Source organism: Periplaneta americana, chromosome 4 (genome assembly GCF_040183065.1).
Source record: "Periplaneta americana isolate PAMFEO1 chromosome 4, P.americana_PAMFEO1_priV1, whole genome shotgun sequence".
Lineage (NCBI taxonomy): Eukaryota > Metazoa > Arthropoda > Insecta > Blattodea > Blattidae > Periplaneta > Periplaneta americana.
In genome coordinates, this window is record NC_091120.1 from 98,839,052 (window position 1) to 98,858,269 (window position 19,218).

Genomic DNA, 19,218 nt, shown 5'->3' on the forward strand with positions numbered 1-19,218 from the left:
AAGTAAATGATGTGTGAGAAGAAGTTTATGGGTATTTTTTGGAACAGATGCATTATAGGGGCCACCCACTGTATGGCATTAAAACAAGTTTAGCTGAAGTGATTTTTGCATTGTAATCGATAATAGATTCATGTATGATATGCTAGCAACTAAAATTATTTATTTATTTTCATACTGGTATGTATTAAATGACGTAGTACAATTTTCTGTAAATGAATATTTTCATTTTGGTCGAGGGCTAACGGGTTTGTTAGTCCGGGGAACTAGGCTATATATCGACAGTTACATTAATACAGTCAAGCAATGATGAAGTTGGACAACTGTAAATAAATAAATCAATAGCTGCCTTCAAATTTTTTCAATCTTTACATGGCCACATTAATTACGGTGGCTCTTTAGTATAATTGCCGCGTATTTTTCACTTACATTTAAGTTCGTTACACTATTCAGGATTCGATATTGAGGGGAACAAGTGGCAGTTATTATGTCTTAATACCAAATCAATCGCTGAAAAAAAAAACGGCATCATATAAGGACAGTATATTCATAAAAATAAGACACAGTCATGTGTTTCGAAGTATAGTAGGACGTAGTTTTGAAGAAACTTACCCAGAGAATGGCTAGTAAGAGGAGACACACGGCACCAATACACGAAATGGTGATAGCGGCGATCATTCCTCCACCACCTCCGCTATCGTCATCGCCTCCGTCTGACGTTTGTCCAACAGGTTGCATCGTGAACTGAAATTAAGGCCCATTCACAATGAAAATTAAACATAATCGTAACATAAACACAGAAGTTTGCGCCCAGGTTACCAAATGTGACCATTCACAATGATTCACATAAGCATTGACATAAACATTACCGTAAGACGTTAACATGAAAGTTTGCAAACTCCAAACTTTCATGCTTATGCTTACGTGATTTTCAAACAGAACACGATCGTGGAGCGCTGAAGTATACGACAGAATAGGAGGAAATGGCTTCGTTGTTATGTTTCCATGGTTACCAAGTATGTTTGCTGTTATGTTTATGTTTCCATCGTGAATGATGGTACGACTTCTTGATTTTGCCGTAACATTTATATTCTTAAGTTAACGCTTACGTTATGTTTAATTTTCATTGTGAATGAGCCTTTACAGTCTATATTACAGATGTGATAAATTAATAACTTCCTTCTTTTGGAGGCATCAGAGCGATGTTATACTAGCATTCTGAATCCAGTAAATTATTTTTTTTTAATTCGTCGCTAATGTACTAGAATGGAAGCTTTCCATTCGATCATCGCTACCACTACTTAGAAAATACCTACCAACTTCCAATAATTTATTTCTTAACCCTTAAATTCACAAAGTATCCTATAGGATATAACATGTTAATAGGCTATACGCTATAATTTTAATAGAACAATAGAAAAACAATGGTTCGCAATACTATAATATTGTACAACAAATAAAATATGGACATTGCGATGGTTGTTTTCTTTACAGTCCGACATGGTTTAATAAACTAATGTGAGAAATGAAGTCTTGCCAATTTAGAGAGAGAGAGAGAGAGATAAAGGTAAAACACATGCGGCCTTAATTAAGGATGATCACGAGGATCCGGAAATGAATAGCAAACAAATACAATTAATTAAATATGAATATTGTTATAAAAATAAAGTGTAATAATTAAGCACCATTGATTCAACAAGATAGGCTATTTACATTGTGCTTTGTTTTCTCTTTCATTTCAAACGTTTATTATTATGTGATTAATATCCTTAACTGGATTAACTCTTGATTATCTGAAGACTTACTTATTTTGTTTCTTCATGTGTGTATTAGGAATGTTTTTCGTCATGTGAATATTCAAGAAATTCAGTGTGTTTTCTAGTGACTTTACAATCTTGTTGATTTTACATAGCAACAGTGCTTACTAACTAATTAACTAATTAATTTCATTCAGTTTTCGTCTTCGTCTAGTTTATTTACGTGTTTTACTTTAATTTATCAGTGATGTCAACCAACATCCCTCTGTGTACTCCTTCTGAATCTACTAACACTTCTTCTGTGACTTGTAATTTATGTGGTAAATCTTTTACTCATCGAGGCATCAATACCCACGTTTCGAGATGTCATACATCAGAAGATTCTTCGCTGGATATTATCCCATCCGCAGCAGGAAGTTCTTCCGATATTTCTACACATATTAGTGCTACCACTGAACCTGATGAATATATTCCGTGCCCACATTGTCCATCAGGTGATACTAGACTTTTTAGAGGTACTCGTGGTCTGCGCATTCATCACTCACGTGTGCATTCTGACATTCAAGATGCAATTCCATCCTCAAATATCAGCCACGAAGAGCTTCACTCCATACTCATACAGTGCAAGAAATCTGTTGCTGTCATACGCAGAATCCCCAAGGGAGCTCGCCCATTGGCTGCGGACCGACTTCGACGTCTGATTGACTTTTGTATATCGTTTAATGCCGAAGCCCATTGGGTCAATTTAATGCTTTACGCTTACATTGCTCTTCGTGTTCCTGAAAAGTCTACTAATAAATCGCTAATCTCCAAGATTAAGGAAAAAATAAACAATTTTCAAAATCCTTCTTTCACCGAGTCTATTCGTACTAAGAAGAAGTCACCACATATCTCTCTGGTGCAACGTATAGAGAGGAAAATTGCTGAAGGAGACATTCGTAACGCTGTTCGTATATTATTATCCGATATGGGGATAGCTAAATACAATCAATTTACTTAGGAAAAATTATTATCAAAACACCCGCCTCCTTCTCGACCATCTACTTTTCCTGATGCTCCTGTTATTACTGCTAATCACCCATCTTTTTCTGAATCTGATGTCCTACACGCCATTAAAGTTTCCCTCAAGGATCTGCTTCTGGTATTGATGGTCTGCGACCTCAGCATCTAGTTGATTTAGTGTCCATTTCAGCTGGTGACTCTGGTAAAAAGCTCCTTTCATCCATAACTAATCTCTGCAATTTTTTGTCTCAAGGCAAATTAAATGATAATGTACGTACAAATTTCTTTGGTGCCTCTTTGCTTGCAGTTAATAAACCTGGCGGTGGCATATGCCCAATCGCAATATGTAATACTTTCAGGCGCCTTGTTTCTAAAATTATTTGTCACGCTATTAAGATTGAAAGTAGTCATATTTTTCGACCTCATCAACTAGGATTTGGTTCTCCTAAAGGTTGTGAATCTGTTATACACTCTGTACAATCCTTCTTACATACTTATGATAACTCAGATAAAATTCTATTGAAGATAGATTTTAAGAACGCATTTAACAGCATTGAACGTGATATCATGTTAAACTCTTTTTTAGAAAAATTCCCCAGCTTTTACCAGCACCATTGATTATCAATTATAAAATAAAATCTTAGAAGATGACTATAAATTATACTGATAAAAAAAGATTTTATTTAAAATTAGCATATCCTTAATTAAGGCCTTCTGAGTGGTATAAATGAAATTGTATAATCTGCAGGGAATCTTTGAGAATTTGCGAGATGATTTTTTGAATTTCAAAAGATGATATTGATAATTGTTTTAAAAAATTTTATTTAAATTTTGGTAAAGAACTCCGAGCACCAAAAAATTACCTGTCACTGACCAATTGAAGAGAGGGATCTTATACTTGGCACTAAGGTAGGGAATACAAGATTCATAAATGGCCCTCTTTTCCTGATCAACCTGATGAGCTTGGTTTAGATCTCTCTCCATTCGTATAGTTGGATCTAAGATAATAGCCTTTTGTTGTTGCCTGTTTATTGCTATTATATCCGCTCTTCTGTGAGAGTCGTCTTCAGAAATACAGTGGACCTCTTCATGAACTTCCCAACCCTTATTCCGAAGAAGACAGGCGATAGCTCCACGGACTCTATGATGCCTGTTGTTATGCAATAACTCTCCTTTCCGACAAAAGCCCAACACGTGGCCAAGAGTTTGTCTCGTTGCAGCCTGGTTGACGGCAACGGGTCGTGCTGAAAGCTCTGCCAGGAACGGAGCGCACTGCAGTAAGGTTGCAGGACATCTTGATTGCATTAATATATTCTGAAGATGACAAATTCCTTTTGGTGCTGACCCATGAATTGGCTCTTGGATATTCTTCATAGATGACTACACCTTTCCCCTTATGAGGTAACTGACACCAGGAGTCAAACGATCTCTTTCGCAGTTCATCACGTAGATGTGTTCCAGTTGTTCGAGCTGTTATGTTGTCTTCAGGAATTTTCAGGCGCTTGAGAGCAGTTTTCTTCTCCTCTTCAAGATTCCTGACAAGAAGGAAAAGATCTTCACTGACTTGTGAGAGTCGTTTACAGATGTTAAAATGCTGAATATTAGCTTCCCATTCAGCCTTAATAAGTCCTAGGCCACGTACTTTTTTAGAAGAATATAGCAAGTCATTAGGTGTATCATCAGGAAGAGATATCATTTCTTTGACAGCACTTCTAATTACTTTATCTAGATCTTTAAGGAAGCTGTCAGGGAGCTGACCAAGTGGAGCACATTGCAAAGGATAGATGAGCCCAGGCCATATATATTCATTCACAATCTTCAATTTCTGATCAGGCTTCAGTAATCGAGTTTGTGTAAGATTGTTAAGATCACGTGTTAAATTTGTTATAATTTTCTTTTTATCTAAGAATATTTTGTCGCGAAAATCAACTCCCAGATATCGAATTGTTTCAGATTTATCATCAGTACTATGTATAGTTGATCCATGAAGTGAAATGAGAGCTTCTTTAGTTAAAACACCTCTTTCGAGAATTATACACTTGCTTTTAATAGTGTTAATTTCAAGACCTAGTTCATCTAATTTACTTTCAGCCATATCAATGAGAGCTGTTGCTGACTTTTCATCTTTTCCAACGAGAGCCAAATCATCAGCAAATGCAAAAGCACTTAGGTTTTGAAGATCATTGGAAAGTGTAAAACCATATTGGTTGCTAATTTCATGATCTGTTAAATTTTCAAGAATGCAATTCAGTGCCAAATTGAAAAGTATTGGAGACAATGGAGATCCTTGAGCAACGCCTCATTTTACGCTTATTGGCTTGGTCTTTGTGTGGTTAGTTTCTATTTGAATTGTATTATTAGTTAATAAGGAACCAATAAGTCTGAACAAGTTCTGCGGAACGCCGGATGATTTAAGGGCTCTAAGAATATGTTCATGGCCAACAGAATCAAAGGCTTTAGACACGTCCAGAAACACGACACAACAGTCTTTCTTATTAAACTTAGATGATTGAAGACAGCCATTTATTAAGGATGCATTGATATGAGTTCCAGGTATATTAATAAAACCTCTCTGATGAGCATTTAATACAATATAAGACCGAAGCTGAATGTCAAGGGCTCTTTCAATGACTCTTCGAATGACGGAGTGAATAGTAATTGGCCTCCAATGTTTTAAATCGTTCACGTCGTCTCCTTTATGTATTAAAATTGTACGCGCTAATTTCATGAATTTTGGAACATGATTAAAATGAAGCATAGTGTTTGCAAGCAGTGTAAGAAATTTGGTAGCTTTGAGATGCCTTAAAACGCGTACTGTTATTCTATCTGGTCCAGGGGAAGTGTCAACTTTTATACCAAATAACGCTTTATGAATATCACTCTCAGTAATCACTATATCTTCAGGAAATTGTATGGAATCTTCATCCTCATCAGAAAGAGGGGAGCCATTATTATTTGTAGTACTAAAAACATGTTCAAAATGTTCGGTTATCAGACGTGTCGAGATTTTAGAAGTAGCTTTGTGATTTAAATTATGTAAAACTTTTCTTGCTACTTTACGTCTTTGATAGTAAAATTGATACTGGGTTAGTTCATACTCATATTTTTGCCTATTTTTCATTCGCTGTCTCTTAGATTTCTTTTGTGGATTGGATGTTGTTTTATAATTACATTTACTGTTAATTTTACTTACTTTACGAGCTTGATAATGCTTCACAGCTGGGTGTTGGGGTCCTGGCAATTCAGTCATTTGCTGTGTGAAAAAATGCCTAACATCTTCCATTAGAGCTTCAAAATCTTCACTCGTTCCTACAGACTGGATGTGGCATAGCTTTTCTTCCCACTCTTTCATTGGATGAAAACTTATATGATCACTTTGTGTATTTTCTGGATAAGATATTACATCTTCACTCTGTTAGAAAACTTGAACAGGATCCTGACTGTTAACTACTACAGAATTTCGATTTGTTGTTTCGAGGGGTTTTTGCAAACTCTCTTGATATGTAGCTGAGGTGTCAGTAATGTTTCTTTTTGGGTGAAATATTGCTTGCGTTATTAAAATCTGATGAATGAGAAAATGCTGTAGTATACCTATGTGCCAGTTTTTTTCTTCTCTCTCCTGGATGGGCTTTACCCATATGTATATTTATTCCTGCATTGGATTTACATAATTTTCTGTAAATTACACAACGTGCTGCTTCTTCATTTGTGCTATCTTGTGACATTTTATAAGATAATTGTATATCAAACAAAATATTCGTATTTCACTATTGTGACTGACGTATTTCAACATTTGAATTTATAAAAGACATAGTTCGATAATAATATGCACCAAAAAAAGTATAGATTATAAATTGTTTGTTCAGAAGTAAAAGTTTCGTAAGTTATTTATAATTATGTCCTTAGCAACCATGTATCAAATCCACAAAATATATATAAAAGTAAATTTCTTCTGAAGGAATGAAAAATAATTGTCACTAACATTCACCTATATAAATAAAATTGTATTCTTCAATATTATCACTTCGAACAATAAATACTTAATGATATTACCAAGAAAGACTATATTAAATTATAACTCCAGATCAAAACAATACCATTCAGTTCAATAGTTCAAATTATTTTGTAATATCATAACGCTACTTAGGTGTAAATTTTTCTGACGTTTTGTATATTCGATTCCCTAACCGTTTCTAATGCATATCATTTTACCTTTTAGGTGTGTTTCCAAATTATATGTAATACTCTTTGTCAAATCTGGCAACCTTTTCATAAGGGAGCTAAATTTATTATCATATTACATCGTTTCCCATTTAATTCAATATTGAATAAAACAAAGTAGAATGTTTGTTACCTTAAGAAGAGTTCATTATAAGTCTATAGTTTTTTCACTTCCATAACAAAATTGCTTATTTTACTAGACTTGAAAAATTATTTAATATGAATGATTTAATGTATACTTTTTTTAAATTTCTACGTCATAGAAATTTGTGTATAAATGAATTACAGCAGCGTTTCTCAAAGTTCCGCGTCAATCCTGGGGTTTCCGCGACTCCTAAATGGTTTATAAAATTTATTTCTGAATCAGGGATTGCAGAAACAGCACATGTTACTATTTGTGGCGAAATGAGTTTATTCCAGTTTCATGGACTGTTGATATAAGGCTATCATTCCATGCATAAACCACATATGTCAGTATAGCCGTCTCACATTTGGAGATCTGTGAAATCCTGGAAGCGCGTAGAAACAACTCATGTCAAAGACATGTGCCGACACATTGGTTCCGATTCCAGACGGCTGACATCTACGACACAAGGATACAAAAATTGATCCCACTGAATGACAAATGTCTCAATTCTGATGGGGAAAATTTTGAAAAAATAACTCAACAATTGCTATATTTGTTCCAATAAAACATTCCATGAAATTTTGTCCTCTTTCTGTAAACAGCCTCAGGAAAACTTATTTTTACGGCCTTCGTAATTGCGCTCGAGTGGCCAAAATTTGTGTAAGCACTTCTTATTACATTGTTAAAATGATGGAAGAAAAAAGATTAATTTTTTATCTGCCCCTATGAGAATGTTAGCTTTTAAGTACAAAGGAGAATACCACATTTACCTTCTTCATTGACATATCCAGACAAAATCGTGTCAATTTAAAGAGAGAAGCTTGACAATATACGCAAAGTAATGCGTTACATACCACATGCATATAAAGAATTTTACAATAATATTCTTCAGTGGCCTATTGTGGAAAAATAGTTCATTTACATGCTCAACTTATGTATTAAGTAGGCCTATGCATATATTATATCCCTAATTTGACAAATAAAGTTTAGTTGAACTGAAATTATTATACTACAATTTTAATTTCTTGCAGAAACAGCACATGTCAAGCTAATATAAGATATTGATTTATTTCATTAACAATTCATTAGATTTCAATAAATTTTGTATAAAACGACACATCTATTACGCTCCTGTCTGAAGAAGCCAGTACTATAACCAATGATGTGGTCTACCACCAGTAATTCCGTTTTTTGTATCTACTGAAAAATTTAGTTTTCATGACATGTGCTGTTTCTGCAATTCCCGATTCTTTTGTACTCAGCGAATACTATAACATGTGCACAAAGATGCGAAAATGTGAATAAATAATAACATGAAACATGATCATTAATTGCTATAATAACAATACTAATTGGCATTATTATTATTATAATTATTATTATTATTATTATTATTATTATTATTATTATTATTATTATTATTATTAAACATCTAAAACGGAAAATACTGCAATAGTTCTGATTTATCACTGGATTTACTCCAACAAATACCGAAACAGACTAAATGCTAAAGCAGAAATGAGGTTACAACCTTCCGCCATAAACCCATAAGGTGTTTTTTTTTTTTTTTTTTTTTTTAATTTCCAGCTGTTCAACTAAGAAACAAGGCGTTTGTGAGAATACGATTTTGAATATACGTTTCTTCGTTTGAAGAGTAAAAACAATAGCATTAGCTATTTTTTATTTAGTGTATATTATCAAAGTAATTTTAAGGCCTACTTGGTTTTTATTTAATGGAACTCAATTTTGTTTCATAAGACTGTGATATTAAGCATAAAAGCACTCCAACTTATGTTTGAAGTAAGGGATTTGTTTACAAAACCCTTATTTTTATAAAATACTTAACAAAACTGAAAAACATTAGTACACTGTAATGCTTCGAAAGATTGTGTCATAGCCAGATATCATTAGTTTACCTTTAACATAAATATAAACACATTGTACACACAAGTCGGATTGCTTCTGTTTATTTGCAACATAAATATACTGTACTGTAAACATAAACACAGAACTCAGATTTCTTCTACTACACGTCCCTTGTAAATTGACAGGTGTTGATTTCACGAACTAGCAGAATGCGTCATACCCTTCTATGAATGCTTTGAACCTCTCAATGTCCCGCGCTACATAATTTCCTATGATGTCTTGTATACAACAGCAGTGGCGACATCAACGCTCAATGGTCATGTAACATGGCACGCTCGTCCCATATACATCCGCTCGTCAACTTACTTCAATAAGTAGGCCTACTAACTTCTAACGTAGTCCTATAACTTCTTTGTTACTTCTTTCTTTAGACATGTTACTTCTTTCTTTAGACATCATCCTGATAGTGCTGTATTTTCAAAATTGTCTCATAACAATCTCTTTCTATTATCTAATATTATTTGAAACATATTAACATTCTATGTATTTTAGCTTAATTCTGCTACATAGTTTATTTCAGTGTTTAATTAATAGTTCATAGTATTTTGTTGTGTAATTAGTAAATAACTCTTGTATACATGTAACTCTCATCTAAATCAAATTGTTGAATTCTTTGTAGGTTCATGCATATGTATATAAACGTTTTGCTGGTTGAGAGGAAGAGAAGGCCTTACGGCCTTAACTCTGCCAGCTAAAATAAATTATTATTATTATTATTATTATTATTATTATTATTATTATTATTATTATTATTATTATTATTATAACGGTCGTGGAACCATTAGACGTCAAAACGAATGTTTATGTGAATAATAATAATAATAATAATAATAATAATAATAATAATAATAATAATAAAATAATAGCAAAACAAAGAATATGGTTTACAAGAGTTCCACAATTATACTGTAGGCTAAATGGGGTTTCGTGCTGGAAAAAGTTAGAGAAACACTGAATTACACACATACATTAAGCTATCAGTTTATGGCTGTAGTTAAAATGTCTTACTTTTTGGGACCAGGAAAAACGCATTTTGAGTGCAGTGCAGATCAATTCTATTTTATGTATCGCGGGCAGAGTCTAAACCGACGTAGGCTATTACTTCTTCAGAGAAATATTTGAAGAAAAATGATCAATCAGGTTCCTATAATTGTATCGGTTTACGCATATACAGATTATTACAGGAGTTCTTTCTGAAAAAAAAAAAAAAAGGCTAAGAAAATAACGCAAATACGGATACAATTTTTAGGTAACTTTTGAATTTTCTGGAAATGTCTGTACGATAAGAAGTACGGGTACAATTTATATATGGTATATTATGCAACGAGCCTATAATGGTAGTAATTAAGACGCGAGTATGTTTATGAAACGAGCGCAAGCGAGTTTCATAATTTTTCATACGAGCGTCTTAATTACCACTATAGTCAAGTTTCATACTCGATCATATTTCTAACTTGAAATTATTCATAAGTATTCATGTTATTCTTATCTGACTGAGGAGCGGAACTGACCTTGTGCAATACCTCGTAAATTGTGAGATGTGCGCAGATGCGAAAGTATTGATTTTTTCCGAGAAACAGATGTCGACATTGACCTTGATATAATCTAGAGAGTGAAATAAACATTAATCTTGATATAACCTTGAAATTAAATTAGACATTGAAAAACGAGATGACAAAATGAATTTATTTGAATATTATTTACAATTAACGCTAATTATTATAGTAACAGAACTGACTTTATTTCAAATGTAGGTGATTTATTGTGCAATTGATGAAATAAATTTGCGGGATTTTCTTTGTGAAAGGCTGGAAGATGACGGTGAATTGGTGTTAATTTGTGTGTTGTTTTTTTTTTTCGACTGAGTTTAATATTGTATTTGAGATTTCAATTTTATTTTGGATCGATTCTTCAACATAACCTTCTGCGACAGTATTGGATTTCCAGTCTCCGTGACGTTTAAATGTTGTGATGTCGCCGCCAGCGTCTACTAAAATTGTCGCAAAACTCCAGCGAAAACAGTTTTCTTTCGATTGCATATCCGAGAATAATCGATACTTGCGCTTTCATATTGCTACAATGGTATTTTCTGATTGGTGGAACACCTGAACTTTAATGAATAGGTGTACTTTAATGAGGTCCATTAAAGGGCTGCTACCAGGTGTATAATTACTACATTTCGGCATGGTCAAGCATAAAAATATTTAAAATCCACTGAGACTAAAATAACATTGACTACAGCTATGTCATACTCTGTAGATGTAAGCTAATACCATAGACTTCTGTTTTATTAAAAGACTTAAAATTTTGGGCACTAATTATATGCCTACTAGTTGGGAAAGGCCATGTATTGTGGGTCCCTAACACCACAGCATGGTGCGTCCTCAGGTTGCGGATAGAGGAGACGGCCTCCAGATATGGAGGGTAGCTGCGAACATATTCAATAAGCAGTCGTGGACAGCCGATAAGGGGTGGTCCCCCAGCTTTGGGGGTTGGGCGAAGGGCTAACAACCCATCACCGTAAAAAAAAACAGCTTGTTACGAATCCATACAATAAGCCTCGGAATGGGGTTAGTTGGGAGACCAGAGGGGGAAAAAGACCTTTGGGGAGGCCGAGACGTAAATGGAAGGATAATATTAAAATGGATTTGAGGGAGGTAGGATATTATGATAAAGACTGGATTAATATTGCACAGCATAGGAATCGATGGCGGGCTTATGTGAGGGCGACAATGGACCTGCGGGTTCCTTAAAAGCCATTAGTGAGTAAGTAACTAGTTGGGAAAGGATATCTGTGAGGACGAATACCTCACTAATATGAGTGCGTAGCAAGGAGTAAGCACTCCACATGCATTAGCCAATGACCGGTATTTTTGTTTTCTGTTATTGTGTTGTGATGAAGTGTCTAGGTTGCATGTCATCATAAACTCTAACATATAAATATTGTAATACAGCAATTATAGGCCTATTATTTGTAATACTATGTAGTACATATTGAAGATTGATCTGTTTCATTTTAATTAATAATAGCATAATATTACTGTATTTAGTTAATATTTATTTTTGTACATTCCTGTAGAGAAAATGGTAGATACTTATCGTTCAGCAGCATGACTACAATAATTTTGGCATCTGTATCACATACCAAACATCGAAAAATTTAACTTTCATATATATATATATATATATATAAAATATATATATATAAAATACGACGATAAAATTTCCACCATTTTCGAATGTAAGGTGAAACTTGTTTTGAGTATCATCGCTTCCTTGTATGCACGGTATTTGCTTGAATGTTAATTAGTTCATATCTCTGCTTAGCTCAGCAAAACAGTACTGATGTCATAAGAGAGAAACCTTCCGGTATTGACGTGTTACATTTAAAGAGTTTGTTTTGTTGTTTAAATAACTGTTACGCTGATATACTATAGAGCAGAGCATTTGCTGGAGTCTATTGTAACAAGTTTAAGAAAAGAATTAGTAATGACGTCATTGCATAAACAATATGCATATATTATGTGTATGACTCATAAGTCCGAGACTAATGGAATATACGAGAAATCGCTTAAATATTTATTATGTAGGAAATTGAAATTCTGCTTAATTTATCATCGTGAGAAGAGCGTTTTGATTACTTTCAATTGCTTTGCTTTGTGAATATCTGTTATACTTTATAACAATATTTATCTGCAAAACTGAGCAGGAATTGTACACACCTATTTGCATGCTACGATGTAATGAGGAACATGGTCATGCACTTGTAACAGGCATCTCACGTATCTGAAATGACCCCATAAAATGGTCCAATGGCTGGACATAGACGTCAAACCCTCTTATCAAGCTGATTAGCTGATTCATAATGACAATATTAATTATTATTTTCGGTTACGTAATAATGTTACTTCGCACACGGATTTATGAAAACATGAATGTACTTCGTCTGAAGTTATGTCAAAAACATTCTGTATAGCCTGTGTCATTGCTAAATAACGTAATTATTTCACTGGATCAAGTATGTTGTTCTTTTTAAGGTGAAAATCTCACCTCTTGCAAAAAAAACAAAACAAAACAAAAACAAAAACAAATATTTAGTTTACAATCAACACGCAACACCTAATTTAACAGCTTAATTATGCCAATTACGGCAATCTAACTTTGTATTGTTACATTCAGTGTCCATTTTTAAACACCTTTAGATCCTGTAACATTCCATTTTTGTAATCTTAATTGTCCCAATGTAACAAATTGGAAAATTTTTACAGAGATGATCTCGTGTATAAGTAGAGAATGCTGAACCTATTACCATATGTGCACTTTGAAAATAAATATACAGGCGAGTCAGGAAGTTGCAAATCAAAGTAGCAACCTACATTATTGAGTGAGACGCCTGAAGCTATTACCGCTAGATAGCAGTATTATCCAAGTATCAAGATGATAGATTTTCGCACAAGTGAAATAAAGAAGCAGCAATTGCCAGATGACGGACGACACTTCTGCACTAGTGCACCACGGTCGAGTAGCGTTCCGTTGTGCGATTTTTCTGGGCAAAATATCTGACAGCAAAGGATATTCATAAGGAAATGCTACAAGTGTATGGTGAGCATTGCCTATCACGTTTAACTGTTTATAATTGGGTGCAGAAGTTCTCTGAAGGGTGGACAAGTATCGAACACCGAGTCGGTCGGCCAGTGAAGATTGTCACGGAGGCAAATGCACAACAGGTTGGCGACTTAACCCGAACATACAAGGTGAAGGGGACGATATGCTAGTCCGTATAGTACAATTGATGAGCCTTGGGTGCATCATTACCAACCCGAAACAAAGCGACCATCAATGCTCGAATGAAGTCGCTAATGGTACACACGTGCAGAGGTACCGCCATCTTGCATCTTCTGCTTCTTTGTTTTGCTTGTATACACATCGATAGCAGTCTAGTGGTAATAGCTTCAGGCGACTTTTATAAAATTAGGTCGCTACTTCTACTTTCATTTATTATTACTATTTTATTTTACGATTTTTTTTGTAAAATACTAATTCTTTTGTACACACACATTCATATTCGTGAGACTGATACTTTAATATTCAGATCTACATTTAGCGCACTAGGTGCACCACGAAAAAACTGATTTAATATTAGTTATTTCTATTAGAAAGCTAGAGTATTTTTATAGAAGAGGTGAAACATTAAGATTCAGGAGATGAAAAAGAAAGTAACGATAACAGAGAGGACATTTCTAGAGTTTTTTTTAAAGAATAATACTAAATTGACAGCATGTCATTAATGATTATATACTTAAAGCGTCATCGGGTGATACAAACAAATATGTTAACTTAAGTCTACTTAATATGCATTGTTAACGAATCCAATAATTTCTATTTATGTCTCCCACATACTATATTCTCGCAATAGCAATTTAAATTAAGATATTCTGACTCATACTTCTCAGTCACGCATAGCCACTAAGATAACATAAGACAGGTTATAAAAATACATTGATGTATAATTTTTGTAAAACTAGTTACGCTGAATTTAGTAGACTATGTGACATGCATTATTTATCACTTGGAGGAGGTATTTTAGATTGATATCATGTGTAGTGTCGAAATGATTTACAAGTTCCTATGGAACATTTAATACTTCTAATCATATTCTGAAGAATCGTTAGGCTATTATCAGAGTCGGTATATAATCTAAATGATAAGTAGATATGTGAAACTTTAAATCAACGATTTTCCGCATCTAGATAACAGTATTTAAGATTCAAAAACTTCGTACGAAAATTCCAATTTCAAGTTCACTTGTACTTTCATGAAATACGCTTTGTGTACTTTCTTTTTTCGTCTATCTGTCCGCAAACAATTCAACTCCGGCTGGAGGAAGTTCCAGCAAACTTCTTTTTAAATCATTTGCATAACTCAGAAGACAAAGTTCGATTAAAATTGCACAATTATTTCACTAACTTCTCGTTGTAACATCCCTCACACTTCAGTTAGAAGTTTTCTTATTTAATTTGACGAAATTAGTAGAAATTAACACAACGCATTTCATTAATTATTCAGACACACAAAATACTATTTCCGTTCTACTGAAACTGAGAGATTTGCAAACTCAACGGGTTAGGTACAGCTTACAGCAGTAAAATTTTGGAAATATTCAACATTCCATTACTGTATCTTGTACAATAATGAAAATTAGTATGTGTAAAACACTGTCCTTCTAGTAGGACTACATGAATTAAATATTTTTACGATTTAAAAAGATTATTTACATTTTTTTTCTTCCAAAATTCAGTTCACTGTGCAGTGATGAAGCGTTTCCCACATAACTCAAAAAGTATCCAACATTTTGCGATGAAATTTTTTTATGTATATTTATGCATGTCATATCTACAATGTGATGCAAGATCACTTCTCTACCTTTGATAGACTGTCTGATAAAAAAATAAATTCATTTAAAAAATGATCAGATATCAGTATTTCATTCTAACACAAAATAAAAAATACTATTTATTAAGGAATGTAGTTGAAAGAGCATGATATTTTAAACATGAGTTTCAGCAATAAAATAAAAGAGAAAGAACATGAAAAAGTTAACAAGTTTATTAGTTATGAGGGAAACGCTTCATCATTGCACAGTGAAATATATATAATTTTTTCAAAATTGTATTTTTTTTTTCATATAGCAAAAGGATAGTGTTTTACACAGTACCAATTTTCATTATTGTACAAGATACAGTAATGGAGGAAAAAATGTTGAATATTTCCAAACATTTTACTGCTGTAAGCTTATGTGATGGGAATGACATACTGTAGGTACTCTGATACAAGATGATTGCTGATAGTTGGTTTTTGGTATTAAGCAATTATCAACAAAGTACGTATTTGCCTCTTTTCGACTGGTAATGATTTATTTGATATCTAAATGTCTGCATCTCGTACCATCGATATGCGTGGTTATCATTACAAATAGTAGACTGTAGAACAGTGAAATTTTGAATCCAGAATGATTTTTCCAATATTTTGTACTACAAGAAGGCGCTACAGTCATCGCGTTGACATGTTGACATTGAGTAATGGCGGATTGGACGCACAGCTTTGTCTTTCTTCTTCGTTATTCCTGAAGAAATATTTTGTATATTTGAGGTTCAATAATTTTACCGGTTTTATTCCCTTGTCCGATGGAAACTGCATATAGAAATTTGTCCTTTTGTAAAGTCATCGTCCATAATCGAGATTTAATTCACTTACAGAGACAATATTACGATAACCATTCGGCAACAGAAGTCCACTAGTGCTTCCAGTTAACATTACATGAATTTGTTATCCTGAAAAAATGTAAAGAATTGAAAACAAATTTGTGACTGTTTGTAAATACAGAAATTATTAAACAGAAGATTAATTTGACTATGTGATCGATAGGCATTCAATGTCACATATCGTCGTTGTTCCTCCAATAACTCCTATGTGACATATTTATCGATTTTCAGATTTTTGCTCTATTAAATAACTTAAATAGTGATGCAGCAAATAATAAAATCTCCTATATGTAATTATATTTGTTTCTTTCAAAAATGTAAGAATTCACAATCCCCAATGTACGGCTGTCGTAGGATGAATAAATGTGTTTTTTCCTCCTACTGAAAAATTGTATATTTTGCACATAGGAGTTATTGCAGGAACAATGACGATATAACAAGTAAAAATTTTAAAGCACGAAATATTGAAATAAACTCTATTATACTTTCGTTAGAGTCTGTACATGGATATTAATATAATCGCTGCAAATGTAGGCTATGTTCTGCTAAACTAAAGTTCAAAGTGGCAGTAAACAATAAATCTTTGTGGGTTAATTTCATTTCAATGGTGAATACATCAAATAATTTTTTGTTTTCCTTATATTTTATTCGTAATCGAAAACAATGTACTAAACTGAAGTCCTGCACTTTACTTTACCAGAAAATACAATCTGACGCTTGACATTGCTTTACACAAATACAAGATTTATTTTGTAACAGTTCACGAAATTGCTGTATCTCACCTCTTCAAAGGACACTATTCTTCTGGAATCACCAACAGAGATTGGAGTCGAAGGGCCAGCACTACGTTCGACGATGTGAATCATTCCGGCTGAACTGAACGGCTAAGTGAAACCCACTAGGCGACAGTGACGCACCGACCGTCTTATCAGCGTCTTATCGTGCGGTGGACTCCTACTTCACATGCTTCAACGTTTCAGCTTCAAATACAAATCGTGCTTTACTGAAGCCTATTATTATCATGTTCTCTCTAGAACGATAAGCTGCAAACTATCAAATAGCTACTTGCCCTTGTTCTTGTTCAATTAACAATACTTTTCTCCAGCCATTTCGTAGTTTTTCATCGCCTTTTACGATGAATTTAAGAGACTGACACGTTTTCATCTGCACCTACGTAATTAAAATAAAAATCTTAGACAAGACACCTCGCAATTAGCATCAATCGCTTCTTTCTATTCCTCGTCACAGAACTTCTTTACATTCATCTTCCTTTATCACATCACCACTTCGCCTCTTGAATTCTTTACCTATACGAGGGGGACCCAAAAATAACCGGAATGTTTTTTTTTTTTTAACTCTACATTCAAGTACTTTAGTCCCCTTCAAAGTATTTTCCATGTGCATTAGGCTAATGCACTTGTCCTAACGCTTTTGCCACTGCTGAAAACAGTGCTGGAACTCTTGAGGCAGGATACTGTTCAAAGCCGTTAGTGTATTTTCTTTGACGTCATCCACATCACTGAATCGCTTTCCTTTCAGACATTTCTTCATCCGTGGAAACATAAAAAGGTCCGAAGGAGCCAGATCGAGTGAGTAGGGTGGATGAAGCATAAGCACCATGTTGTTGTTTGTCAAAAACTGTCGGACCGTCAGAGCTGTGTGGGCTGGAGCATTGTCGTGGTGAAGAAGCCAGTTCCCATTTCTCCACATTTCGGGCAGTTTTCGTCGCACACTCCCTCGTATTCTTCCAATAGAAATGTTGCTTCACTGTTTGCCCTGGCGGAACGAACTCTTTGTGGACAATGCCATTCACATAAAAAAACAAATCAACATTGTTTTCACATTGGATCGCACTTGACGTGCTTTCGTGGGTCGTGATGAATTTGGAGTTTTCCACTAGCTCGATGCTTGCTTTGATTCTGGATCGTACCCATAGCACCAAGACTCATCCCCAGTCACAATTCTTTTAAAAAAATTAGGATCGTTCTGCACTTCACTCTTCAAGTAGCGGCAAACTCTCACGCGGTTTTCTCTTTGGTCATCTGTGAGCAAGCGAGGAACAAATTTTGCAGGCATCCGTCTCATGTGCAAATCTTGGGTTAAAATTCGCTGGACCGTGCTCCATGACAGGTTCGTTTGCTCAGAAACTTCGTCAATGGTCTTTCGACGATCTTCATCAATTGCACGTTTGATTTTGGCAATGTTTTCGTCATTTCTTCCTGACGAAGGACCCCCGGGGCATGGCATGTCTTCAGTTGACATGTTGCTAGATTTGAAACGGTAAAGCCACTCGCAGACCTGTGATTCCTCAAAGAATCATCATTAAAGGCTTGCCGAAGCATCCCAACGGTCTCGGCTGCAGTTTTTCCTAACAGAAAACAAAATTTCACACACACTCTTTGTTCCTTGTGGTCGGCCATCTCATTAATCGTCAAATGGTTGAAACAGGAACGCAAACAACACAGCATCACAAACAAACCACTTAACTCAGATTAACGCCAGCTCACTAACGGTCGCGGGAGACCCCAAACTAACACCACCTAACAGCACAACTCGTAACTACAAAGCATGCGCACGCAACAGTTCGGTTCCGGTTACTTTCGGATCTACCCTCGTAGTGACGTCAGAGATTGCCGGACATTATTACAATTAAAAATTAAATTAGAAAGGGATGTCTTATTGCATGAACTCGAGTTTTAGTAAGATGTTAAATATGCTTTGTACCTCAATGTAATAAATGTTCATAATAATTAAATTGTGTTGTATATTATTAACTCCTTTGTTACCTTTAATTTGCTAGTGTGCAGAGTAATTCACGAGGATTTACCGTCCCTTACGGAGCTTATTTCCGAAGACATTCTGAGCAGAAAAAATCATATAAACATTTGTCCTAATCTCAATATTTTCAGAATTACACTAATTTGAA

General features: G+C 34.4%; 1 protein-coding gene across 2 annotated transcripts in view; it reads right to left on the reverse strand.

Annotated features, from left to right (window-relative positions):
* The window catches only part of LOC138698084 (uncharacterized), a 385,041-nt gene that overhangs the window by 45,640 nt on the left and 320,183 nt on the right, over positions 1–19,218 (reverse strand). For both annotated transcript variants that reach the window (XM_069823785.1, XM_069823786.1), the window contains one exon: positions 610–741. In XM_069823785.1, coding sequence (XP_069679886.1) covers positions 610–741 — 132 coding nt within the window. The remainder of the gene's footprint in view (positions 1–609; positions 742–19,218) is intronic.